Raw genomic sequence first — 26,788 nt, forward strand, 5'->3', positions numbered from 1 at the left:
GGCTCTGATTGTACTGAATTCTTCTCTTCATCTTCATGCATTATGCAAATGACATGTAAGAGTAACAGGAGCTGTGAGTGTCATAAAGATATGATCACTCTCTGCAGCACTCAGAGCATATCTCTGGGAGAAGAAAGCACCTGTCAAGATGGAGATGGTACATTTGCAGTGTTTTATAATACATGACAAAAGTTGTTGACGGTTACATTACTCTTCAGACTCTGCGTTGTAAAATGTTGTGGCATGTTTATATCCAGTGGCTTGATATCATGAGGTAGTTATTTGTGTTAAACTAATGCTAATGCATCCTCAAGGGTACCTGAGTAGATGTACCAGTCTGTAACTGCTAACTGCTGCGACGATGCCCTCACTACCACAGTAGGATAACATGGCTTTCACTAAATACTAATTGGTAGATAAGCATTCTTGCCGTGTGATTGGCCACAGCTGGTCAATCTGATGTCAGTAGACTATGGCTTTGATGTGCAGTAACCCAGTCAGCAACAGCATAGCTTTCATTATTGTGATTGTTCTAAACTACTGAAATGTAATATCTAATTGAGCAATACAGATTGCTGCAAATTAAAACTATTTTCACTATGTTATTAAACCATTTTTCATTTGTGGATAGAGCAGCACAAAAGCTATCATAGAATGAAAAGAACAGATCATTTTAGCCAGCAGTGCATATAGAAATGCAGCCCCAACCCACATGCAGCATCATTTGCTGTATATTTACAAGAGGGTGACAGATAGACCGCCTGAACCAACACGGCACTGTTTACAGAGAGAGAGAGAGAGAGTCCATATACTGTCTATAGAGAGCTGGTCCACATGCTGTCTATAGAGAGATGGTCCACATACTGTCTAAAGAGTGATAGTCCACATGCTGTCTAAAGAGTGATAGTCCACATGCTGTCTAAAGAGTGATAGTCCACATGCTGTCTAAAGAGTGATAGTCCACATGCTATCTACAGCGATCTAGTCCACATGCTACTAAAGCGAGATAGTCCACGTGCTGTCTACAGCGAGATAGTTCACGTGCTGTCTACAGCGAGATAGTACATGTGCTGTCTATAAAGGAGTAGCCCACGTGCTATCTGTAGAGACATACAGGGTTATTCACAAAAGGGTGAAGAGTTTCGAAAAGACAGGAGAAGTGAACAATCTAGGACAACATAGCTGACTTGGAAAAATTCTCCAATTCAGCTCACTTTCCAGTTCAGCTATGTTGTCCTATATTGTTCACTTCTCATGTCTTCTCCAAACTCTTCACCCTTCAGTGAATAGACCTGATAGTCCACAGATTGCCTGTAGAGAGATAGCCCACGTATTGTCTGTAGAGAGACAGTCTGCATTTGAATTGAGACAGAAGTGTGAATGGGCCGTGCACTGTTAGGCAGCAATATAGTACTGCTCTATTAGACAGCCTTGTGTTAGTGCATTATTAGACAGTGTTTTAGACAGCACTGTATTACTGTACTATTAGAAAGCACTTTATTAGTACAAGCAGGCTGACTATACCCCTTCCAAGCATAAATTACATTTGGGTGCAATATAGAGGAACAGTGCTTCTTTTCACTAATAACAAAGTCAACAGAGAATCAATTTAGTGTCAGAGGTTTATGGCATTGTACTTTGAAAGGTTAGTCCAATTTTAGAAGCAGTAAAGGTCTGTTTTAAATAAGCCTTATGCTCTTAATTGGCTAAACCGTTTTAAATTGTCCTAGATATATCTGAAATGTATTGTATGTAAATTGTATTGTATATAAATGTAGTATACTGTAGCATTAGAAAGTAAAACATACAAATGCAGCATATTTTATATGATATAAAAATTGTTCTGCACATAGAAGTTATACTAAACTATTTAGTCTTTTTGGGCACGCAGCACTGGAATATAATATACATGCATTCCTGGCAATATCTTGGCAAAATACGAAGTGCAGTTTATCTGCTGCCATCAGACATTTCATGGAACTCCAGTTAGGCATGTCCAAGCCACTTCTTTTTTGCCTTACAAACCCTACACCCTTCTTAATTAAAGTCTGTAGCAGAATCTTTCCTGCATTGATTGAAAATCTGATAAGTGCCACATCCCCTAATGGCATCATATAACATGTGTTTTGATTCAGACGCCTTTGATCTCTTTATGTCTTTGTTAATAGATGTTATTTTCATTTCACTCTTGAGTGTTAAGAAGCTGTGGAGCAGGTCATGTTATGCTGCTTCCATTTTCTTAATCGATAATTAAAAAAACGTGTTCTTGAAGATATGCAAGTTCTTTGGTAGAATCTAACAGAATAGATCCTGACTGCAACATTACTTCATCTAGCTGTACACCAGTAGAATTTCATAAACAGCAGAAAAAATACAGCACAAGCACGGGCAGCCACCAGCCACCGTCTATATTAATGAATCTTCATTCCAGTAACACCGATGAACCCCACCATACAGCCAGACACCTCTAACATGTTTCACCACACAGGCTTAATCATAAAGGTCCTCTATGTTTAAGTCTGTGTTAAAACATGTTAGAGCCATGCAGCTGTATGGCGGGGCTCATCTGTGTTATTGGAATGAAGATTCATTGATAACGGTGGAGATCACTGGCACCCATAGTTGTGTGGTATTTGTTCTGCTGTTTATTGAGTTAGAGCAAGAGTAAGCTTTTTGTACAGTACTTGGACCCAAGAGACTCTCATACGGTCGGAACTCTGACCAGGAATTGCAGCAATTATATTTCTTTTTCTTGTAACTGCTTAAACCAGTCAAATTTTGTTTAAAAAAGTGTTTTTTTTCTAAACATTTCTTCGATTTGCTAATAGTTATTTGGGGTCGCGACTGTAGTGGTGAAAAATAACAAAGCAGGTTGAATTTTTTTCTCAAATGAAAAAAATTAATTCTAAAATCAATTGTTAAAAGCAAACAACATTTTGAATGACATTCATCAAGTCTCATTATCAAGTGTTCTGATGGGCCTTTAAGTATGCACCTTTTTACAAAAATCTACCAGTGCATGGCCAGTTTTTCTCAGTCAGGGTTTTATTATGCAAATAACATTTCAGCCAGTTTTGAAGATTTTGTTTGGAAATGGCTCAGAGGACTCAGACTGCTATCCTATACCCTGAAGATTGAGTTCAGGGAAAGACAGTCCATGATGACCTGACACCTAACGTAGAAGTGCTTGTTACTGGGCACTGCTGCCTCCTTTCAGGATATGGATATACTTGATAAGAATTTGCCAGATCTCCTTCAGAAAAGAGCTGGGATGCTCTCCCTTCAGACAAACTAGTGATTGGGCTCCTCGGCTAATTATGGCTGCTCTAGAGAGCAAATTACGGCCATAATGTAACATACTAGCAAAAGTGTGCCCATTTGGACACAACAGGTAAAATAATATACTATCTCAGGGAGGACAGTAGACCATAGCAGGGTATATACTAATCTGTAGAGTGTACACAGTGGAGAAGTTTGAATCCTTTTGATCCTTCGGCCAGCTTCAGCCGCCGGAGCCCTTTGGTTCAGTAGAACCGAAGGGCTGCTGTACGGGCTATTCACTATAGCACGTACAGCTCCCGAAGTTGGCCGAGTGGCTCAGTCGAGCCGAAGGCATATGCTTCGGCTCAACTTAGCCAAGGTGCAACCCGAAGCCGGCCGAAAGCCTTGCAACTGACAGCTGGGCGGAGCCAGGCTACCTGGGGACGCTGAACTGTCATTACACAATGACAACTTGGCGGAGCCGGCCGTGATCTCACGGCTGGCTCCGGCCAGTTGCAATGACAGATCTGTCACTGACGGAGCCAGCCTTGAGATCACAGCCAGCTCCGCCAAGTTGTTATTCATTGAAGAATCTAACAGGTCCCGGCCAATAGGAAACAGTTGGTCGGAGCTAGCTGTCACTGCTAGCTCCGCCCAATTGTTTCTTATTTTTATTTTTTTTCAATGATCTTTATTTTTCTTTTTTCATTGATCTTCATTTTTGTTTTTTCAATGATCTTAATTTTTTTACTTTTTTATCTTTATTTTGGTCTTTTTTTTGGAAATCTTTTTATCTACTCTTTTTTTTTTGCTACTTTTTGCACTGATTTGCTATTCTGCTCTGTACCACGGAGGTACTGAACAAAATAGCCGAGCCGAAAGCCGTTCTGCGGCCTTCAGCTATTCACTCACTGCCGTTCGGCCCCTATGAGAATAGGCTGAACGGCAGCAAGTAGCCTGCCGGAGGTTCGGCTCAGCCGATCCAAATGTTGGATCGGCTGAGTCGAACTCCTTCTGCACTTCGGTTCAGCCGAAAATGCTGAGCATGTTCGACTGAACCGAAGCCAGCCGAAGCAAGCCGATGTTCGGCTATTTTCAGCCCTTGTAAATCTGAAATTAGCCTGAACAGCATTTGGCTCACTTCACTTTGGGCCGGTTATTCACTCGGCTGCCTTCGGCAGCTTTGTGAATAATCCTCTAAGTGTTTTGAAGTATATAAAGTACAACGAACATAGTGGAGAGGTGCAGTGTAGAATGTACAGCACAGTGTCTAGAGTGATGTATATAATTTAGAGATAATTTAGAGAGCAATGTGCAGAACAAAGTGTACAAAATACGGTGATGTGGTGTATACTGCATGCAAAGTGGAGTGATACAGAACACATAGTCCAGTGGACAGGGTGAGGATGCTTAGTGAATAGAATATGGAGGCCAGTATGCAGAGTGGAACATTGTAGTAAGGAACATACTATATGTATGTATTTATATGAATGTAGGTTTTTATGAAGATGTCTTAGATTGTTTAACTTTGTAGGGTTCGGCTTTTACAGATTCTGATTCTTTTAAATGCATAATACATTATAGGTTGATTTTAATTGTAGGGAGGAATTCTGTTTGCAGTGAGGAATGGTAATTCATGCATTGAGATTAATACAGCATGTGAATTTGAGAGAAATAGATACACTGTGATTGTTTTAAAACAATTGTATATGTATCCGATTAATAGACACTTTGAGGGTTATTCACTAAAGGGTCAAGAGATAGGAGAAAGCAGGAGAAGTGAACAATCCAGGCCAAAATAGCTGAATTGGAAATATTTTCCAATTCAGCTCACTTTCCAGTTCAGCTATGTTGTCCTAGATGGTTCACTTCTCCTGCCTTCTCCAAACTCTTCACCCGTTTGTGAATAACCTTGTTAGTGTTATTGGTTATGTGAGAAGTGATACATGGAATGACAGCCTGGAATTGTTACAGAGATTATAAGGATTGAGTTGGAGATGGCTGAACTCTGAGTAGGTGTGGAAAGAGTAAGGCCCCTTTCAGATGGGTGTTCTGATCAAGTCCGCCTGTAAATTTTTCAAGCGGACCTGATCATATGCCCAATTTAAGTCTATGGGCAGCCGGATCTAAACGGATGGGCATCCTGCTATATTTGGTCACCCACCAGCTCTGGCCAGGTTTGGATAAATTAGCGGAACAGTGTTCCGTTTTGCCGGACCTGACTGTGCCGGATCAGGGGCCATCTGTTGTAAACGGACACATTTCCGTTTATATTCACTTCCCCATAGACCAATATGGGGTTCGTTCATGTCAGTTTCTTTTTCTCCATCGATAAATGGAGGAAAAAACTGGACAGACATGGATGTCACAGCAGTGATATCCAATCTGTACCGTCCGATCAGGAGGGGATCTGTGCATGGATCCCCTCCTGATCAGACAGTGCTAAAGGGGCCTAACTGTGATTGACCATCCGCTGTTCTTATTACTGAAGCACATAAGAATCCCTCTCTATAGCCTCTATCTCTATGATTAAGCCAAAACGGATGAAACACATTAAAGATGTCTGGTTGTAGGATGGGGAAGACAAGTGTGACAGGATGTAAATGCGTTGGTCTGTGGATTTATCAATGCGGTTTTCTCTTTGGTTCACATGTTCCCATTCACATTGCATAAATTAAAAAATATTTTAAAATTGCTGCTTCCATTTTTAAGTATTTTTTACTTAAAACTCCTCCCCTCTATGTAATATTAAGTAGGAGGCTATGGGAAGTTAGGTTTATTCTAATTAACCCTGTCTGTGCTGTGTCAGCAGATTTCATTATCAGTTGTAAACTAGATTTGAACACTGTCTGTCCTAACAAAGGGTTAAAGACATTGAGGGGAATTTACGAGACTGGAGCAGACAGAATGTGGAGCAACTGTGCATGGCAAACATTTAGCTTCTATCTTTCATTTTCAAAGCTTAACTGAACAAGCTGAAGATGGAAGCTGATTAGGTACTATGCATCGCTGTTACAGATTCTGTTTGCTCCAGTCTTAGTAAATTCCCCCATTGCATGTTAATGAGAGGTAGGTCGGTCTGTCCCTCAGTTTGTCCATCTACATTCACTTTCCAACTGCTCAGAGTAGCTTGGAATCTGTGCAGGGACCATCATCAAAGAAACATCTGAAAGGCTAGACATGTTTTATTTCTTTTTTAGCAATGTTGTGGAAATGGGAACATACTCAGGTTTTCTCAAGTTTGACTGCAAAAGTGGAAATACACTTTCAAGCTGAATTGAAAATATAGGTGTGATGCGTTGGTACACAATTATACAAGAGTTTATTCTTATATTTAATAATAATTTACGACTGTTATGATTGCTAAATGATCTAGTCGAGGTTACAGTACTAACAATTAACATAATTTACCTTATGCAAAAAAAGTTTTTAGTTTGCTCAAGCAAAACTTTTATTGCTGTATTTAAGCTTTCTCATTTTAAGATTCTGCTGCCTGTCTCAGCATCTTGCATCTCTGAAAGACCAAAGGCAGTCTTGTACATAATGACAAATATGCATACTTAGCAATGTCTCATTTACATTTAATTAATGCATAATTCAAACATTTCTTTACTAACTGGGCAAACTATAACATATTGGTTCACGCCGTGATGCAAAATAAAGATGTAACTAGGGATCTGGTGACTATTAAAATCTAGTTAGATGTACTTTCGAGAGAAGATTAACTAGCTATCTCCAAACTTTCAGGCCCTGCTGGCTCGGGTTAATTAATCACTTGATAATAATATGGATGCACTCTTTCTATTTCATTGACTGAGGACTTATTCTCACTTTGCCTGGCTGTGCTCAGAATAAGTGCTTATATGATTTTTTTTTTCTCCAGATGCCCTCTATGATGTCATTACCACTGGAGCCCCAGCAGCACATTCTCAGGGATTTAAGAGTGGCGGCCTCAGGAGACTTCTCACTAGGTTTGAGACAGAAAAGCGCAAGTAAGTTATTTGAAATTAAAATTCATTAAACAGCACTGTCTATAGGAAAAAAAAGATACATGTTGTGTATAGTTTTTTACATTTCAGGTTCACTTCTGCTCATATACTATGCAAATAATCTTTTGCAATAAAGTTTAGCCTTGATTACAAGAAGCAAATATCTGATATCTATTAGGTTAACCTTTTGTTGTTTTTCTGTTGTTGTTTTTTTTGTACTTAAGAGTTTAAAAGCAAATGTCAGGCTTTGACTTTTTAACATACATGTAAACTTGTCCAATAAAATCCTTCTGTGGTCTTCTTATGTATGTATGGGGCCTTTTATCAATTGTGAATTGCAGATTTCTAGGAATACACATTTTACAATTTGATTGTACAGTTGCAGTAATCCGAACCTACATGCTATAATCTGTTTGTACAATTCCCTTTAGCTCTGCCAAGTACTTTGTATTGCAAGGGCAGGTCTGATTGAGTGCAAATTGAATGGATGTCTTTGATAGGCCCCCATATTACGTAGAATCAGTAAATTCTGAAGCAGATTGTACAGATATAGTGCCTTCCTAAATGATCCAATTTGTATCCAGTTAGGTAGGTCCCTATTCAACATAGCTGTTTGCCAGCTTTCAGAGTTGAAAGATTTATAAGGAACTTGAGCTTGACATAGATACACCTATCCAGTACTTGTAAAGAGTGCACATGGTCAGCAACAATACTCAGGTATAGTATGGCACTCAAAATATGTTTAGCTGTTATTAGGGCATCTGTTGTGTCCCAAGAAGCATTTCCTGTCTCATTACACAACTGCCATCACCAGTCTAAACCGTTGACAGAAAGATGGAGGATTCATGGATTTGCGATGTGTCTGCCAAATTCTGAGCTCACCATCTGCATGCTTTGCCAAGAGTTGAGATTTGGCAAGTCAGGCAGCATTTTTCCTATATTTTATTATCCAGTTTTGGTGATGTTTATACCTATTGTAGCCAATGTTCCTGTTTCCTAGCTGACAGGAGTGAATCCTGTTATGGTCTTCTGTTGCTATAGCCCATCCTCATCAAGTTGTAACTTTTGTGTTTAGTGATGCACTTTTGCATTTGTTGTAAACAGTGCCTCTCTGAGACGTTTTAGACTGTCTGTCAAATTGAATAAGTTAGGTAATTTTCCTCCGACCTCTTTCATTAGGAAAGTTGTTTATCCCACAGAACTTACCACTTATTGGACATGTTTTGTTTTCCCTACCATTCTCTATAAACTGTAAATAACGAAGTACTAGTACAAACTAGTATTGTTTGGAGCCTTGGTTCTCAATTGGTGGGCCGTGACCCAAAAGTGGGTCGCGACCCCATGTTCAGTGGGTCGCCGCATGCCTTCCACTTTTTTAGGTGAGAGGCTTCTCAGCCTCCCCCTAGCGCAGCACTGTCAGTTCTCACACCAAGCAGCCATTCAAAATATGCTGCCCATCGCCGAGTGTCAGCTTGAGGTGGGGTGGGATGGGGCTATTGCCGTGAGGGAGCTCCATCCATGCGTGCATTGCTTACAGCTCCCTCACATGTCGTATAGAGGTGCCAATGTAACATCACCTTCTGCAGGGCGCTCAAGGGAGCTGTACAAGCAATGCACATATGGATGGAGCTCTGTCACAGCACAACAGCCCACACTGGACCCCAGACTGAGGATCCACTCCATTTCTCGTTAAAAAAATGAATTTCAATTAAAACATTTTTGGAGTGTGTATGTGTGTCAGAATGTCTGTGAGTGTGTCAGATTGTGTCAGTGTTTTTTAGGGCCCGTTCACACTAGTACAGTGCGTTAATCGCATAGTGCTGTGCGGTTAACGCACTGTACCACACAATCGCACCTACCATGCATTCTGGTGTGGGAGGTGTGTTGCATTGCCATTCATTTGAGTGGTACCCCAAACGCACCTCCCACCCACAGTTCGTACGCCCGCACCAGAACGTGCGGTACCCTAATGCTGTGCGTTCTATTGCAGTGCGACATGGGTTGCGACTTACTGACGAAGGACAAATGTGGGTCCTTTTTACTGAGCAATTACAGGAAAATAGAGCAAATAACCCTTGCCTGTAGATTGGGTCTAATTCCCCTTTAATTAAGACATTCTTCTATTCTATTTTTATAGCAATTACATATGTTTGTTCCATTTTGGCAAATAAACCTTTTACTGATCCTGACATTGAAAAGAAAAAGAAAATGGGCAGAGTTTGAGGGAAAGGATTGAAGAAAAGCTGAATTATGCACTGTGGCGTACGATTTTCCTAATACTGTAGAAGTTTCATTTTGGAACAATCAGGCTTTCTTATATGGAGCAATCATGGTCAAGGTTTACAGATTTCTTTTGTCAGGCCTGGCTGGGTCAACCATAGAAACACATAATCGGGTCATGGCAGTGCTTTGAATGGGATAAATCTGCTAGAACATTTTTAATGGTGAACAATTATATAGTGATCATATATAATGATCATTTACCTAAATTTCTAGGGAAAAATTTAACTTCATCAACTATACAACAGAAAATACAATTTTGTTGACCCCCCCCCCCCCCAAAAACCCCCCCCCCAGGGGGATTATAGATATTGCAATGATTTTTGAATTAATTACATCTTTACTGACTGACTGTAACACAATTGGGAGGATTTTCCTCCATTATATCCATCTAATGGATAGCATGTGTTATAAGAAAAAACAGTGGATTCTGAACCCCCTCATCATCCCCTCATCCCCCTACAACCCTACAAAAGTTTTTTTTATTGGGAACACCTATAATGTGACTTCAGTCTCTTTTTAGGCATCTGAGAACAACAGAATATGAGATTTTATAAGGGTTTGATTTACTATGAAGTAGAGCATGTTTCACAATGACAAGTGAATTTTTACTTAGGTTAGTGAACGAGATAACGCTGTGCTGACTTCAAACATCAAATGATGCAAGCAAAAATCCTGATTTTTATTTTGTTTGCACATAAACAAGTATTCTTTGAAAAGTACATTTTTATTTGGCTTGACCACATTAAGTAAGAGAAATGAAAATTGAACCTGCAAAGTAAAAAAAATCACTATGCAAAGTGAATAGGCTATACTCTTTTAGTAAGGCTCCATTCACTCAGGAGTGGTGGTCCACACGTATTCAGCCGTCCAAATACCCGTGGAGCTGCTCTAAACATAAAACACAATGCACTTTAATGTGCACTGTTCAGACTTTTGAGGCGGCCAAGCAGTACAAAACCGCACGGCCCACAAAATAGTACAAGTGCAATTTTTTAATGGATTCCGCACGTTCACGGCTATAGTAATAGACACAAACGAGCGGAATCCGTGCAAATGAAAGACACGGAAAACCATGCGAGAAACGCAAATACTATATGTGAATGGAGCCTAAATCAATCTCAGTTATCATAGTTGCACAGAAGAAACATACACAAACTTGTTTGCCAGTTTTTGAAAATTGTAGCTGGTTGTTGATTCAAATGGAAAGGTTATTTATTTTATATCATTAAATTGCAAAATGGCTTGTCTGGTATTTTTTTCAACAATAGTAGAATAGAAGCTAGATCAAGTACACCTGTCAATGAACTCTGAATGATCTCAAAAATACATTTGGTGGAATTTATCAAAACTAGAGCAGACATAATCTGGAGCAGTTGCCCATAGTAACCAATCAACTATTCTTTTTAGTTTGTTCAGTTAAGATTTCAAAAAGAAAGAGAAGCTGATTGGTTGCCATGCACAGCTGCTCCAGATTTTGTCTGTTCCAGTTTTGATAAATTCCCCTCTTGTTTTTTTTCTTCTTTTGTGCACACAAATACAATATAATCTAAAAATGTTCCACTAAATAAAGAAGAGGAGACTAGTGAGTTAATAAATACCAAATATATCTAACCGCAAAATCGTGCTTCAGGGGAGGCATGTGAGGCAGAGCCTCACCTAGAATTATGGAGGAAAAAGCTGTCAGCTTCAAGTCTGAAGCTGACAGCTTTTTCTCCATTCAGATCGGCATCTAACAGCTTACACAGCGGGGAAATCCTCCCCGCTGTGCAACCTGTCATGGACGGAGCGCTGCTTTGTCCGGTGGGGGCGGGGTTTCCGTCGACGGCGGGGCTTTGGAAGGCGGGGGGAGGGGTGTGACGTGCTGGGGAATGCCTCACCCAGAACAAGAGGTGCCGCAGGTCACTGGTGTGTATGTTTTAACTATTTTGTTTCCTTATTTTAAAAAATATTTCTACTTAATTCAGTGACTAGCACAAGGGGGTTGACAGACCCATGTGATAGAACAGAGGCAGTGGTCCCTGATGTGTTGTCTTGCCTCCAATTCATACAGACTGGGGACACAGCATATCATGGTGCACAGTGCTTATCACCAAGTGGGCTCTGCAGAAGACAAGCAGCCATCAAAAAGTGGGCGGGTGGAGCACCTGACAAAAAAGGCTTAGGGAAATGCCAATAAAATTTTAATTAATTACTATTCAGATCAAGATTTCTTTTTAGACAGGTCAACAGTGAACAATTAAATGTAGGTGGAATATTTACTCCTTGTGAAGTGTAGTTGTTGCAGCCTTTTGAGTGTGGGAATTTTTTTTAAAAGTACTAAATAAAAAAAGAAAAGTGTGAACCAACCTAACGCATTATTGCAGTGACACTTTATTATGTAAATAGCAAATATTGCACTCACATGTACCAAAAAGAGACATATTACTCTCTTTGCTGAAAAGCACTATGGTCAGCAATTATTTCCTAGTGGTGGATCCACAGCTATCTGTGAATCATTTATTACTAATTAGTAGAATAAAAGGTACAAATTTTTTAACCATTAGGTTGAGAGCCTAGTACTGCTATTCTCTGGGGGCATCATAATAGGGGGTTATTTACAAAGGAGCTGAAGGATTCAGCAGAAACTTCAGCTAATCCTGCAGCTCGCCTCGACTGCGAACTGAAGGGCTGCTGTACAGGCTATTCACAATAAGAAGATGCCAAAGTGGGGAGAACGGTCTTCCAAAGCAGACCGTTCTCCCCACAAGTTGTAAAAAAATAGAATAAGAATTCTAAAAAATGACATGGACCCTTTAGGTGTGGAAGGAATGTCAGGAGGGACCCCTGAGTTAAAAAAAAAGAAAATGCATGGTATTCCTCTTAAAAGTTATACAAGACCCTTAAGCCTGGTAGGAATATTAAGGGGGAACCCAAAGCACCCTCATAATGCAAAGGGTATGTGGCCTGGCGAAGGGAAGGCGGGAGGGGCCAGATCAAGACTCTCGCTGAGAATTTTAGGAGGCCCCTACTTTTCATTTTTGGGCATTGGGGTTCCCCCTTAATTTATTTTATTCTTTTTTTAATGTATACTTTTTTTGTGCCTTCATTTTGATGAAGGCACATATAAATGTAACATTTTCTTAATCTTTAAAAACTCAAAACTGTTTTATGCAATATATTTAGCAGGAAGTTTTCATATTGTGTTTGTATGCATTCACGGTTAATATTAGGTGTATTTTTTTTTCCCCATTGCTAGGTAGAAATTTGTAGATGTATATTGGGGTCTGCAAACCCAAGGACACAAACTGGTTTGGGGAACTTTAGTGAACTTTTAAGTCTGTAATATCCAGAGGGCGGGAACTGCAGCAGAGGGCGGGTACAATAGCTAGTTTGCTATTGGCTATTGCAAATTAAAATAGCCAATAGGAATCTAGCAATGCATTCCTATGGTGAAAAAAATATATATATTTTTTTTTATTCTGACACTGCTCCGTGTCAGAATAAAAAAAGGAAAATGCAGTGTTTCTCTCCTTGGCGGCCGGGAGCGGGAGACTCCCGGACCGCCCGGGAGAGTTAGGCTGTCTGGAGATCAGTGTCCCTGGTTAGCTGGTAACCAGGGACGCTGATCTCTCTGCAAGTGGCCGGAGCCAGCCATAAGATCACGGCTGGCTCCGCCCAGCTGTCAGAAGCAGGCTGCCGGCCATTGGCCGGCTGCTCGGCCAGCTTCGGCTTTCTCCTCAGCTCATTCGAGCCGAAACATATGCCTTCAGCTCGACTGAGCCGCCCGGCCGACTTCGGGAGCTGTACGGGCTATAGTGAAGGGGTCCTGGGGCAGAAGCTAGCCTAAGGATCGGCCGAAGCTACGGCTAGATCTTTCAGCTGCTTCGTGCATAGACCCCATAGTAATGTCACCAAACTTTAAACTGATTTAAAATGATTTGATTCATTCTTGCATTAGCCAGTATATCAAAAGACCACTGTATTTCCAAAAAAAGAAACAAAGGTACATACACAAAGATTGTAATTTTATTGAAGATTTTTGTCCTGATTGTAGCTCTCCTTTAATTTACTAGTCTCTTATTGCCTCAACTTTTTATCTTGTTAAATGTTCTTGTTATAGTCTCCTGAACTCTAATTTATTGATGTCTGACTTATGAAACCGCCACAAAGAGTTTGAACATTTTGGGATTCTCATTTATGTAGAGCAGATCTCATTATTTTACATTAAATAGACGCTGCTGGAGACAATTACTATTTGAGTTTTTAATTGCTTCACTGCAAAGTACTTCTAAAAATAGGTAAATACATTGGAATTACAGCTAATTGCAGGAAACCTTTTATTGATAAAAAATACAGAGGTTTCTGTTGCTCAATTTATTTGGAAAATGCTAGTTGTCTGGCTTTATCTGTCTTTGGGGTTGATTTACAAAAAGCAATTAGGCTGTTCACTTTGTAAGGGAATGTGTACTTTGCTATTTAATTTCCCCTTAGCTTAGTGAATGAGGTGAAGCTGTCCTGACTTCCATCATCCAATCATGTGCAAGAAAAAATACTTTTATTTTATTTTCCTTGCATATTTGGTATTCTTTGCAAAGTGAATTTTCACCACATTCACTAAGCTAAAGGAAAATGTTCCTGCAATGTGCAAATTGCCTTGCAAAGTATACAGCCTATTTGCCTTTAGTAAATCAGCGCCACTGTTTAAAACCAAATATGTAGTAAGTGAAGTTAGAACATCTCTTCAGCTTCTGAATATTTGTGTAATATTTTTAGACATGGAATTTTTGGCAGCAGAAATTTCAGACTCACATTTTTTATACAACTAGCGCATCACTCATACACACTGGTATGAGTGATGTATTATACACATGTGGAAACAAAAAAAGGGGCCTGTAAGGAGAAAGAGAGCTGTATGACTGGGTAGGGAAGACCAGCTACTGACTATTGTTCAGCCTTGACTTAGGCATGTTCACACCAGATGCTGGGGCTGCACTGACTACTTTATTCAGCGCAGCCCCAATGCAAAAACAAGGCAAATTGCCTTGCTTTACATAAGTTCACACCAGCGCATGCATGCAGTACTTTGTTTCAGATCAGAGTGCTGCAATATGTTACAACTGCAGTGCACTGTGCTGTGCTGATAGAACTCCATCCAATGTCACATTACATACATTTCAATAAAGTTCTAACAAAAAAGGTAAACAGCGTGATGTGCCAGCAGCCGTGTATCAGTGTCACCTGTCATCGCACACCAGTGGCCATGTGTTCAGCGTGACTCACTGGTGTGAACAGACCCTTAGGCATAGGTTCAGAGTCCTGGACCATTAGCTGCTTAGGGCAGAAGTCATGTGACCAGTGCAGCAAAGTCATGGGATCTGTAGTATTTTCTTATTGGAGACATATTTTTCTGTCAGCTCCATGGCAGCAGACGAATGGGTTAATCCCTCCCTCCTCCCCTAATCAGGATTGTAACTCATTAAAGCTGAAAGAGTCCCCTGGCTTGCCGTTGCTTTTTTTCCCTCCTACATGTCAGGATCAGAGCAGTGTGCCTACCTAGCAGGAATAAAGTCCTTGCTGTCCGCCTTCTTCTTCTTCCTCCTTCAGTTGGCGAAGTCCCTGTGAGCCCTTTCCTAAATGGTGCAGGTCCATGGGAGCCCCGCTGGTGATCCTCGGGGCCTGGCGAACAAGGTGTAAGTACACTGCTGTTGCTCATTATGGTTGGAGGAGATATTCCTACTTGGTCTGGGCGCCTATAGGTGCCCATACACCTTACAATTATCTGGAGATTTGTTGTCTTTCAGTAGGCTAGAAAACGTTTGTCTATTTGGATGAAAATTGACAGGTTAGTGGCGTGGTTGTACAACAAAAGTCTCTAGATGCAAACTGCACATGCTCAAACGAAAGTTTGTCCTTTTGGTCAATGTAAATCAGCCAGGTGGTGATGCTGACAAGCGTTATTTGTGAACTACATTGGTCTGTGCATGATGGGTTAGTTGTAAGAAAATTGTATGAAGGTGAAATGTCTGCACAACAAAAGTTGTACAATGGTTGTATGGTGTATGGTGTATGGCGTATGGCCACCTTAAAGTAATTTAAAAAACGTACGATCTGCCCATCTTGGACAGGCAGATCGTACATGCGATCATCGCACGCCTGCACCCCTCAGGGGCGGCCTACCGATGACCGCAATGCTGAACAGGCAGTGTGCGCGTGCGCACACTGGCCCGTTCGGCATTTGACTCCCGAGCATCATTCAAACCAGCCAAAAATCATAATATTTTCGGCTGGTTTTCTAGCATGCTCCTAAAACAAAAGACGTGCAATTCTCGTACGAGAATCGTGCAGTGTATGGGCACCTTTTACATATGTGATTCTGTGGTGCTGCTAATGCCTTAGCTGACTCTTGCAGGAATTTTACCTGAAACATCCATTAGCTTGCTTTGAGGTGCTTTAACCCCGCAGGTGCTTGCTGAGTGCAGGCTGCTGCCACTTGTAGCTCTGCTACTAAACCTTTTAACTGGATCTTACAGAAAGGTGTTTGCTAACTCTGTCAGCTTCATCTTGTGCCCTAACTCTTGGGTGTTTTTCTTGTGAATGTTTTGCTGTCACCTGTGGTTCCCCAGACGTTGGTAATGTTTAAAATGTAACTTGGAGTTGTTGCTTCATTGCAGGCCTATTCTGCCTGTTATTCGGTATTCTTTCTTGTGGTCCTATGTATTGTGTTAGTGACAAGAGCCTGTGGTGCCATAACCTGTGTGGAGCCGGTGTTTGTGGCTCCTTGCTGTGCTGTCTGGGGCTCCCAGCGGCGGTGTTGGAAAGCAAGCTATGCGTTCCACCTAGGCACTTCCGCCGCCGGACGAGAACCCGGAAGAAAATGGCTTTTGTGGGTTCCTATGGTGAAGAGTGAAACGCAGGCTATGCGTTCCAGTGACGTTCCAGCGCCGGCTGGGCAGTCTGCGTTTCTTCTGGTGGAGGAGTTATTTGGAGGGCTATTTAAGTCACCCAGCCATTCAGAGATGGCTGTCTGTTTTGAGCCTGGTGGTACACAGTCAGCCGAGCCGTGGCATTCTTGGGAAAAGTAAGTGCGTATATTGATTGTTAGCTGATTATTGTAATTGTTGTTGGTTGTGCTAGCACTTTCATGCATGCACAGCATGCCTCTAGACAAATCCCCACCCGTCAAAGATCGCCAGTCGCAAAGAAGGTGGGCGCCTGCACCACATCATGGTTTGCTGTCTAAAGGTCAGCCTTTTTTTGTATCATATACCTTCCCTGTGTTCGGTTCGTCCAGGTCTGGCTCTCGCTACGTTCGGGAGCGCAGTGAGTCCTCTGCGTCTAGTTGAGGGAGATCACCGTCTCCAGAGCAAGACACTCGTTGTTCTGACAGAAGATTTTGCAACCGGTCTCCGTCTGTAAATCAGCGGATTCCCTCAGCGCATCCTGGGCCCTCCCACCATTCTCAGCCCCTTCAGGGGCTTATTGGGCATGTACCAATGTGGCCTTACCGGAGAAAACGGCGTGTGAATCATGTTTTCAGAGGCCATTACAGACAAGGAGGCAGGTATATGCAGGTTAATTATTTACTGCAGAAAATCTTTCAGGATACCCTCAACGAGTTTTTCTTCTGCATAGGGTCAGTCCTTAAACCAGCCTACTCTAGATCCAGCTCAGGAGGCTAGTCCGGACCCTTCTAGAACTGGCACCCCCAGCCGGAGTCGGGAGTCCTCCGGACCCCATTCTGATTCTCTCTCTTTAGATGAAGAATGTATCCAGGATGAATGAATGAATTAAGTATTCCTTAATGAGGCTGGCAAGGCATGTCATGCTGCCCCTTGTTGACGCTGTTACCCTTAAGGATGTCTTGGACAGATGGGCAGATTTAGATCTTAAAAGGATCTATCTCTTGGCCGATGGGGCCTGCAAACCTGCAGTTGCTATGGCAGTACCTTCCAAGGCCCTGGAGGCTTGGGTGGACAGCGCAGAAGCAGCAGTTTTGGAGGATCTTAGTAAATCTGAGCTCTTAGGCCGCTTAAAGAGTATCAGATTGTCTTCTACATTCTTCGCCGAGGTTTGGTCAATGTTATTAAATTCTAGCCAGAGTTATGTTAGCCGCAGCGGCGGGCAGAAGGATCTGTGGCTCAGACCGTGGGTGGCGGATCCCACATCTAAGCAGGGATGATGTAATTCCATTTGAGGTTCAGTTGCTACTCTGCAACAAACTAGACATCGCAACAGCTAAGTCCACTGGGGTTAAGTCAGGCTTCATACTTCACAGGTCTGGACAGACAGTGTCAGATCTTTGGGTGAGGGAACCTATCTCCAAAGGCCATCGTTGAGAGTTCCACATGCGTCCTTGCTCCATCTTTCACCCAACCAGAACTCCTCAGGACCTTTCCAAAAGCACAATCCTGTTTTCCTACTTGGACAATCTGTTGTCTCAAGGGGTGGTAGCCGCTGTACCAAGACAGGACCGCTTCAAAGGAGTTTTCTCTTCACTTTTTCTGGAGTGGAAGAGGACAGGAGATTGGCGACCGGTGATCGACCTTACGTTCCTGAACGTGTACATCAAGAAGCACCACTTTGAATTGGAGTCTTTTGGAGACGATCCCGAAAGTGATCCACCCCAGAGATGGGATGCTTTTGATAGAGTTAGGAGATGCTTCTTTCCAGTTCCTTTGTCTTCCATTTAGATCCATCTTCACTTATCGGCAGTGTACGTGTCGGGTCCCCTCAATCACCAAGCAGATTATCTATCCAGAGTTCCTCTGGACAACGAGTGGTGTCTCCTCGATCAAGTATTTCAGGACACAGTGTCCTGGGGCTTAGCTCCAAAAGTAGACCTATTTTTGTCCCGAACCAACACTGAAGTCGTGAAGTTCTTCCCGAAGTTTCCATGTCCACAAGCGGTGGCGACGGACGCCCTGACAGCAGAGTGGACATTCGGACGGCTTGCGCCTTCCCGCCAGTGCCTTTTCATACTACAATTTCTGAGGAGACTCCGGAGAGAATAGGTGGCTGTCCTGGCAGTGATTCCAAACCGGCCCAAGGGGCCTTGGTATCCTCTCCTCCGCCTGATGGGTATCCAGCCTCCACTGTTGCTACCACCATTGCCGGACCTTCTCTTTCAAGGTCCGATCCTTCACCCAGCACATGTGAAACTTTGCCTAGCAGCATGGATACTGAGAGGCGGAGACTTCTCACGTTGGGTTGCTCAGATGGGTAGTTGATACTCTTCTTCATTCTAGGAAGCCCAGTACTACTCGTCCTCACATTAAACGCTACCTTTCTAGTTGCTATCACCTCCACCAGACGGGTTTGGAGTTGGCCGCTCTTGGGTTTAAAGAAACCTTCACCGCTTTCCTGGCAGATTGAGTGATTCTAGTCCCCATGCTGGGGTTCATTCCCAAGATTGTGACTGACTTTCACATACACCAAGAAATTGTATTGCCAACCTTCAAATCAGATGATGGGAGCCAGATTAGCCGCTTGGACGTGAGTAATACGCTAAAGGCGTATATTTCGGCCAGGGAAGGGCTCAGGTCTACGGGTCATCTCTATCATGCGAGCAGGTGCCACGGAGGATGCTACAGTGGGCTCATAGCATCCTGGATAGGAAAGGTGCTATTGTTAGCATATGAAGCCGAGCACATTACTGTCCCAAGTGGGGTGTCTGCTCATTCCACTAAGAGTCTGGCCACATCATGCAGCCAATCGTTTTTTTTTTAAAGACTGTGTGCAAAGCGGCCACACGGTCTTCTCCGCACACGTTCATGACACACTACTGTGTAGATCCAGCTGCCTTAACTAAAGTTGAATACGGCCGTAGGGTTATTTCTTCTGCCATGATTAGAACATTTTCAAGCATACCCCCCCGTTTTTGGCTAGCTAATTCCCATTCGTGTGCTGCCACGGAGCTGACAGGAAAACAGGAAAATTGTATTTCATACTTACCGTAATTTTCCTTTCCTGTCCAGCTCCATGGCAGCACAATGCCCACCCGTATAGTAGTCGAATTACGGAACAGCAAGCCAGGGGACTTTTTCAGCAAGGGTCTGTACAGGCCGGCCGTGACCCACGTGAATGAGGGCTAAGGATCAGCGTTGACAACAATATAAGGAAATTGCTACAATTTACTGTTGGCATATGATGGTGGCACAATAGCAACTTAGCACTACATCTTTTAATATCCTCCATTGTATAAATCACATTGCAGTTATGTTGCAGAGCATTTATTTCTCATATTGTTCTGATACTTTTTCATCAGACAAAAGTAAAAAAAGATTCTGCAAAAAGTACTTATGTACATTTATATAGTGTAATATGCGTGACACGTAATTGTTAACATTTCCTACAGAATTTTGGATGTCAGTGTTTAATTACTATATAATTGCTTGAATAGAAATAATTGCTTAATTATCAAGCAGAAATAATTACTATAGTCATATGTTTTTTGTTATTTAAACATAAACCTTTCTTGTTTTTGTTTTTTCCCCATGCCCTATGTCAGGGCTCAAAATTTCAAGTCCTGAGCTACTAGCCAGGCCTTAAGAGTTACTCGCCACCAGTCGCCCCACCTGACCCCTACCGTGCCCCGCCCTTAACTCCGCCAGGTCAGTGGTGTGACACAGAGAACAGAGATCAGTAACAATGCAGAGTGCAGAGGCCAGTAGTTATATTAAAATCTACAGTAATCATCTTTTATGGACTAGCTCTTTAGTTTCGGATAGAGTCAGAAAGGTTAAAACATCTGTCAAGTTCTAAATGCTATATATCTCATAAAAAACATTGCTTAGTATAAAAACATATATGTAAATCAATCCGCAATTAACCCTTTCTAATGTGTGCAAATGTCATAAAAATCTGTGCACAAAAAATAGCAAAATTGTGCAAACATACAAACATCTGTGCGGGTATATATAGCAATCAATCAAGGCCTATGCGTTGTAGTCATCATCAATTCCTTAGTACAATAATAGTGCAAAACAGTGCATTTCCATTTTCAGTCCTTTTTCTCCCAGCGTGAATATCAGGAAGTGATCAGAGTTAGTCCTTAATGCAGTGCATTGATGTGCTTTCAAAAACCAACTTCTTTTCTCCTCCAATTACATAAAACTCTTTCACCTACACCAGGTATAAACCTGATGGGATAGAACTCCCCAAATGTAAAAGTTAAATCAATAAGCTGGTCTAAAAAGGAGTTGTTTTTTTAATATATATCCAGTCGAATTTTTCTCCACTCTGGAGCAGAGTCTACATACGGTGACGTCATTGCATGCAGAGGTGGTGGAGGCACTAGACAGGAGGAAACTTTAAGGCAGTTGGTGCACTTCACCTATAGTTGTGTAAGCAATTCAGCCCTTAGTGCAGGGGAAGCATCTATGTGTATTAAGGTGCCCATATACCTGTCGATTATTGTACGATAATCGCGAGTGATCCCGCGATAGTACGATGATCAGCAGGTGTATGGAAGGCGTGCGACCGTCTCTACTGTACGGTCGCACGTCTTTTGTCTTCCGAGCATGCTCGAAAACTGCCGAACATCGTACGATTTTCGGCGGCTTAGTGGCATGCTACTGCAAGAGCATACTGCCCGCTCAGCATTGGAATCATCGGAAGCCCTCCCCTCAGCGAGGAGGGTTTGCGATGATCGCAAGTACGAATTGCCTGTCCAAGATTGTACGAGATTTTAATTACTTTACAACCATCGCACAACGAAAGTCGTGCGATGGTTGTAAGGTGTATGGCCAGCTTTCGGTATATTTCATTAATACAGTAATCCTCTGCTGGAAATGGCTTACTGCTGTAAGAATTTAGATCATAAGTCCTGGTGTTTCCAGACATCTGCCCCATAGGCAAAATGGTAAAGAAAGGCATCTAAATCATCACAAAAGTATAGTATTTATTCCAGTCTGCAGTTACAGCATTTTAATCTGTGATCATTCATGTATACATTAATTATTTTGTAATATAAATCTCTGTGCGTCACAGACATTAGTACAATCTGTTTGATCTAATTACAAAAATGCACTGGAGGTCATGTTTTAAGTGTAGCAGACCTAAGTAGGTCATGTGGCAATTTTGGCTATTTACAGAAGGCAGGCCTGGTTTTTCCATTAGGTACAGTAGGCATATGCCTATAGGTGAGCATAGAAAATAAAAGGCTTTTCCCTCTATCGTCATTAGCCATGCTTGTTTCATATTATCAGTAGAAATACAGTCATCTCATATAACCATGTGTGCATATTGTCACATAATTCTTTACAAAGTTATGACCAGTAAAGTAAAAAAATGTTCTGTATAAAAGAAGAGATCCTAGCAGAGGGTTGTCGTTTGGTACCAGCACTCTGCCAAGAAGAGCTCTTTCTGAGCTCCTATTGACTGCTTTGCTTCAATCCCCCATTGATTTTATAGAATAGGAGCGTAACCTAATTAGAGAGCCGCATCTGCTGCTCCCACACCCACCTGGGAGACTGTCCGGACCCCTAGTGAGAACCTGCACCGACCACCTCTGGCCCGCACTGACCCCCCGAGAGCCCCACTGACCACCTAAGTTCCCGAACTGAGCACCTGAGAGCCTGCATTGGCCATTTGAGAGCTTAAATAGAGAGCCGCCTCTGCTGCAACCTCACCCACCCGTGAGAATCTCCGGACACCTGGTGAGAGCATGCACTGGCCACCTGAGAGCCCGCACTGGCCACCTGAGAGCCCGCACTGGCCACGTGAGACCCTGGAGACATCAGGCCGCAAACCCGGAGCAACAGAGTATGTAGCTTCATATTATTCTGCATTGCATTCTGCAAATGTATTGCTGGGATTTGTAATCCTCTAGAGCTGATGATACTATTCTGCAGTGTTGTATAATGTATTGCTGAGATTTGTAGTCCTCTGTAGCCAGTGCCATTCTGCATTGCTGTATAATTTATTGCTGGGATTTGTAGGCCTCTATAGTTGGCAGTGGTATTCAGCACTGCTGCTTTGCTGTAAAATGTATTGCTGGGATTTGTAGTGCTTTATAGCTGGTGGTATTCTGCATTCCTTACAGCCCCTCTGAGACACCACACAGCCCGCCTGAGGCCTTGCACATCCCACCTAAGACAGGGGGCACAGCCAGTTCTGTAAGCAACACTCTGGATCCACCCCTGACTGATTTACAAACAGTGCCAATTCAGTTATTACTCCACTGGGCATAGCAGAGTTCAGCCGTGTACAGTGATACAGGATGCTTTATATACCAGGCTTGCTTTTGTCTCCCAGTGCTCTACTGAAATGTTATCTGTAGTGTATGCACTTTGCAGGCATCATTAAAACCAAAAGCACTTGCTATAAACAATATGGTCGTTTTATGAAAAGAGCATATATGGCCCTATGATGGACAGAAGAGCAGATAATAATACTCATTTCTCATTCCTGCATTTGAGATGTAAATGCATTTCAGACATCTACAGAAATAATTTTTTTCTACTCAGGTTGTTACAGAAAACTATCTGTAAGACTTTGCACACCTATTTTTAAAGCACCTGGAATTTAATCAGCTAATTTAAAATGAAATTCTAGTTGGGCCTTAACAATACAAATACATTGGCTTTGTGAATTCATAAAGGTCTATAGTAAATACAAATATTCATCCCAGCTAGATCACTATCTGTAAGGAGTTTGCATGTTCTCCCTGTTCTTGCATGGGTTTCCTCCGGACTCCTTTCCAAATTGTCCCTGTATGAATGCATGTGAGATGGGGACCTTAGATTGTAAGTTCCTTGGGGGCAGGAACTGATATGAATGTGCATGTAAAGCACTGCGCGAATTGTGGGTGCTATATAAATACCTGTAATAAATAAAAGGGGCATTCTGGACAAGAGAACCTAGCAGTCAGCTCGCATTCTCCTATAGCATTTCTCCATCCCTCCCTCCTTTCCTGAATCAGCTTCTTCCACAATAGTAATTGAGCTTCTGTAGCATTTTTGGCAGCAATGTAAGTAAAGTGGCAGGTTAATTTAGGTAGTCCTGCCACTAGGAAGGTGTAGCCAACATTAGATGTGGCAAGAGACCTTATTGACACCTAGCACAATAGGTACAATGTAGAGAAAATGTATTGTAATAATCATACTGTTTAAATAATACAATGCCTGGCCAAAAAGAGGTCACCACCTGAATTTAGCTAAGCTAATAGGTAAGAGCCTTCCATTGAATACTTAGTCAAGAAAAGGTTCAGCAACGTTATGTCCCCAAAACAATGTGGTTAGCTGCCTACCTGAATTTACTGAATGACCAGGTTTTTCCATCAATGTATTTTTCTCCCCTGATGGCACATTGGGCATATTCCAAGATGACAATGCCAGGATTCATCGGGCTCAAATTGTGAAAGAGTGGTTCAGGGAGCACGAGACATCATTTTAACACATGCATTGTACACCACAGAGTCCAGACTTTAACTCCATTGAAAATCTTTGGCATCTGCTGGAGAAGGCTAACACTGTGGCCTGACTCTCCTATCATCACTACAAGATCTTAGTGAAAAATTAATGCAACTCTGGACAGAAATAAATGTTGAGACTTTGCATAAGTTTCTCGAAATGATGACAATTGCGTGCCGCAATCAAAGCTAAATTGAGTGCCTTTTTTTTGGTCAGGCAGTGTATTTACTACTTAAGGATGTGTCCTACTTGTATTTTTCCATAAACGTGGTTCAGACAATTTGAAAATATTCAAAGTATTTTTATATTCCTGCCAGTGAAAACATGCAGATGAATTTAGGTTTACTTATGTCTTATCTTCAACATCTCTGTACTAGTAAATTTGATTTTTAGAGGGTTACATGTCTACAGTGAGGTTTCATTGCTATCTGCCATTTGTCCTGATACTGCTACTATGTATAAGCTCATTGGGACTAATTTATTTGATGCTGTTTGATTTATTTGATGCTTCTTGTTCTTTTTAGTACACACACTACTGGTCAATAAGATTGGCAGACCCTTAATGTTTGGACTGTATTTTTTTTTTAGGTAGACCTCAAGTTAAAGCATTTCTTATGTTTTGGAACGAGGAATATAACCTCTGCTTTCCCTTATAAGTGTCCCCATTTGGGGAGATTTTACTTTATCTCCCCAACAGTGAAAAACTAACACAGGTTCTAACTTAAGAATCCCATTTTAATACTATTTAAAACAACATTGTTAGCATTTAACTGAGCTGAAATTAAAGGTTTGCAATTCACTTTCATGACACTTCCAATCAACAAGATAAGTGCTATAAATTTTAGATGGTGCTTGCATATCAATGTGTAATTCTGCATTCTCTTTAAGAAGCTGAGATAGGAAATAAACTAATCAGTACTGTTTGCTTTCATTTGTGGTTCCCCGACTCTTTTACTTTGGAAAAACGATTGGACTTTAATCCTCTCACAGATTAATATCCTGGCATATGCCTGTGCACAGGAAATAACTTTATTCAATCTTCTTTATAAGGATTATTATTTTTTTGTTGCTGAAGTATCTGATAATATTTTTTTTCTCTGCAGTATGCTAAAAGAAATTTGCATTTCTGTTTTCCAGTACTGGGTACCAGTGTATTTACTATTCACCTGAAAACACGGCAAAGGCAAAAGAAATTTTAAGTAACATCAATCACCTGCAACCTCTTATATCAAGCCATACAGACCTCCTGCTTAATTCAGCAAGACAGCACACTGCGGACAGCCTGAAGAACTCTTTAAAAATACTCAAGGAAACGGTGAGATCCCAATCTGGGCTCATGGATGAAAATAGACCTTTTCCTAATGCCTCCCCCTTGCTTATAGCGTGCTAGTTGACATTCGCTACATTAAAGAATGTTGAGTACTCACTTTGAAAAATAGACTTCAAAATGCCAAGGCAAAGGAAGACCAAACACCTAATTCCTTTGCAAAAAAAAGCAATTTAACATTTTCTGTATCTTTATTTTCTGCTTTTAAAAGCATTTCTGAAAGCAAGATTGCAGGCTTTCAGAGCCAGTAGATTCTGTTATTAAATTGAGTTATTTTATTGCTGCTCAGCAGCATTTGATTTCTGCAAGTCCTTTTCTTTATAATGCTAATAATTGTTGGAGAGAAGCGAGTAGGAGATATTGTTCTTGTAAGCCAATATATTCCTTTTTTGTTCTCCTATGCGAAAAGTGATTTTTTTTTTTTTTACACAGTTACATTTAGAAGCAATTATCCCATGAACACAGCGCTAAAACGTTAGTAAATAGTTACATGTTAAGATGGTACTAGCAAGCTTTTTGAATGGCCACAGAAGATTGCTTTTGCAATCTTCGTGTTGTATAGATGATGAGTCAGGGGCTGTCAGCTATGAAAAGTATTAAAACTTAGCTAGAGGCAAATGGTTTAAAAACATTTATGAATAGTGTGCTACCTGCCAAAGGATTTGTAATTTTGTGCAGCCAGTTTAGCGACCCGAGCGCTACTGCAAGACCACATAAACCAGTCCTCTATTGCAGCAGTAGCACAGCCAGGCCAAGAACATACTTCTAGTCTGCCGATTGGACCTTGTAAGAGCAGGAGCACATTGATGACATTCTCCAACTGCAATATTCTTTTTAGCACCTGAACACAAACGAGCAGCTAACTCTTGCAGTGCGAGGGAGCCCCACTGCAAGGGTTAATAACATTTTTTTTCTGAGTTCTTCTTTAATTCTGATCCTTCATTAGCTGCACTGTTAAACAGTGTGGTGTACTGAGAAGATGGGCACAGACATTTATAGTTAGGGGGCAATTTATCATAGCAATTGCAAGTGTTTGAACTTGCATGGAATATATTTGCACCAGATTTATGATGCTAGTGTAATGTTGTTCATAAACGAGGTTTAATAGACTCTAGGACAGAAGACTTCTAACTTCAGGCAAAAAGCTTAACTGTCGCTTCTTGAAGAAGTGGTCATGGGGACTTCTTAAGTTGTGATTGCTTTTTAGGTGATGCTCCCGTTTTATACAGGCCCTGAACAAGTGCAGATGAAAACAGGTGCAAAACACGTGCAGATGAAAAAGTAGTGCAAACTCTGGTCAAAACACGTGCAGTTGGAAAAGTGGTGAAATCAGGGGCACTGCTTAAAGACAGATTTGCACTTTAAAAAAATGATATAAGAGGCTAAAACTGTCGCAATTGCTTTTGATAAATTTCCCCCTTAGTGTCATGTGTAGGATTTGCATTTTGGCTGCTGTCCCTTTGCAAGAAACTTAGGTAAAGGTGTCTCAAGGTTATATTTAGGTACTTTAACAGCTGTTCATGGTATTTACTTCCAGA

At 41.5% G+C, this 26,788-nt stretch overlaps 1 protein-coding gene across 1 annotated transcript in view; it reads left to right on the forward strand.

Moving 5' to 3' along the window:
* Window positions 1-26,788, forward strand: part of INPP4B (inositol polyphosphate-4-phosphatase type II B) — a gene marked incomplete at its 5' end in the record, with an annotated part of 263,520 nt that overhangs the window by 157,988 nt on the left and 78,744 nt on the right. Inside the window, 2 exons of the mRNA XM_018563411.1 lie at window positions 7,145-7,253; window positions 25,061-25,238. Of these exons, the coding sequence (XP_018418913.1) occupies window positions 7,145-7,253; window positions 25,061-25,238 (287 nt within the window). The remainder of the gene's footprint in view (window positions 1-7,144; window positions 7,254-25,060; window positions 25,239-26,788) is intronic.

The sequence above is a fragment of the Nanorana parkeri genome, unplaced genomic scaffold (genome assembly GCF_000935625.1).
Source record: "Nanorana parkeri isolate BGI_ZX_2015 unplaced genomic scaffold, ASM93562v1 scaffold662, whole genome shotgun sequence".
Taxonomy (NCBI): Eukaryota; Metazoa; Chordata; class Amphibia; order Anura; family Dicroglossidae; genus Nanorana; species Nanorana parkeri.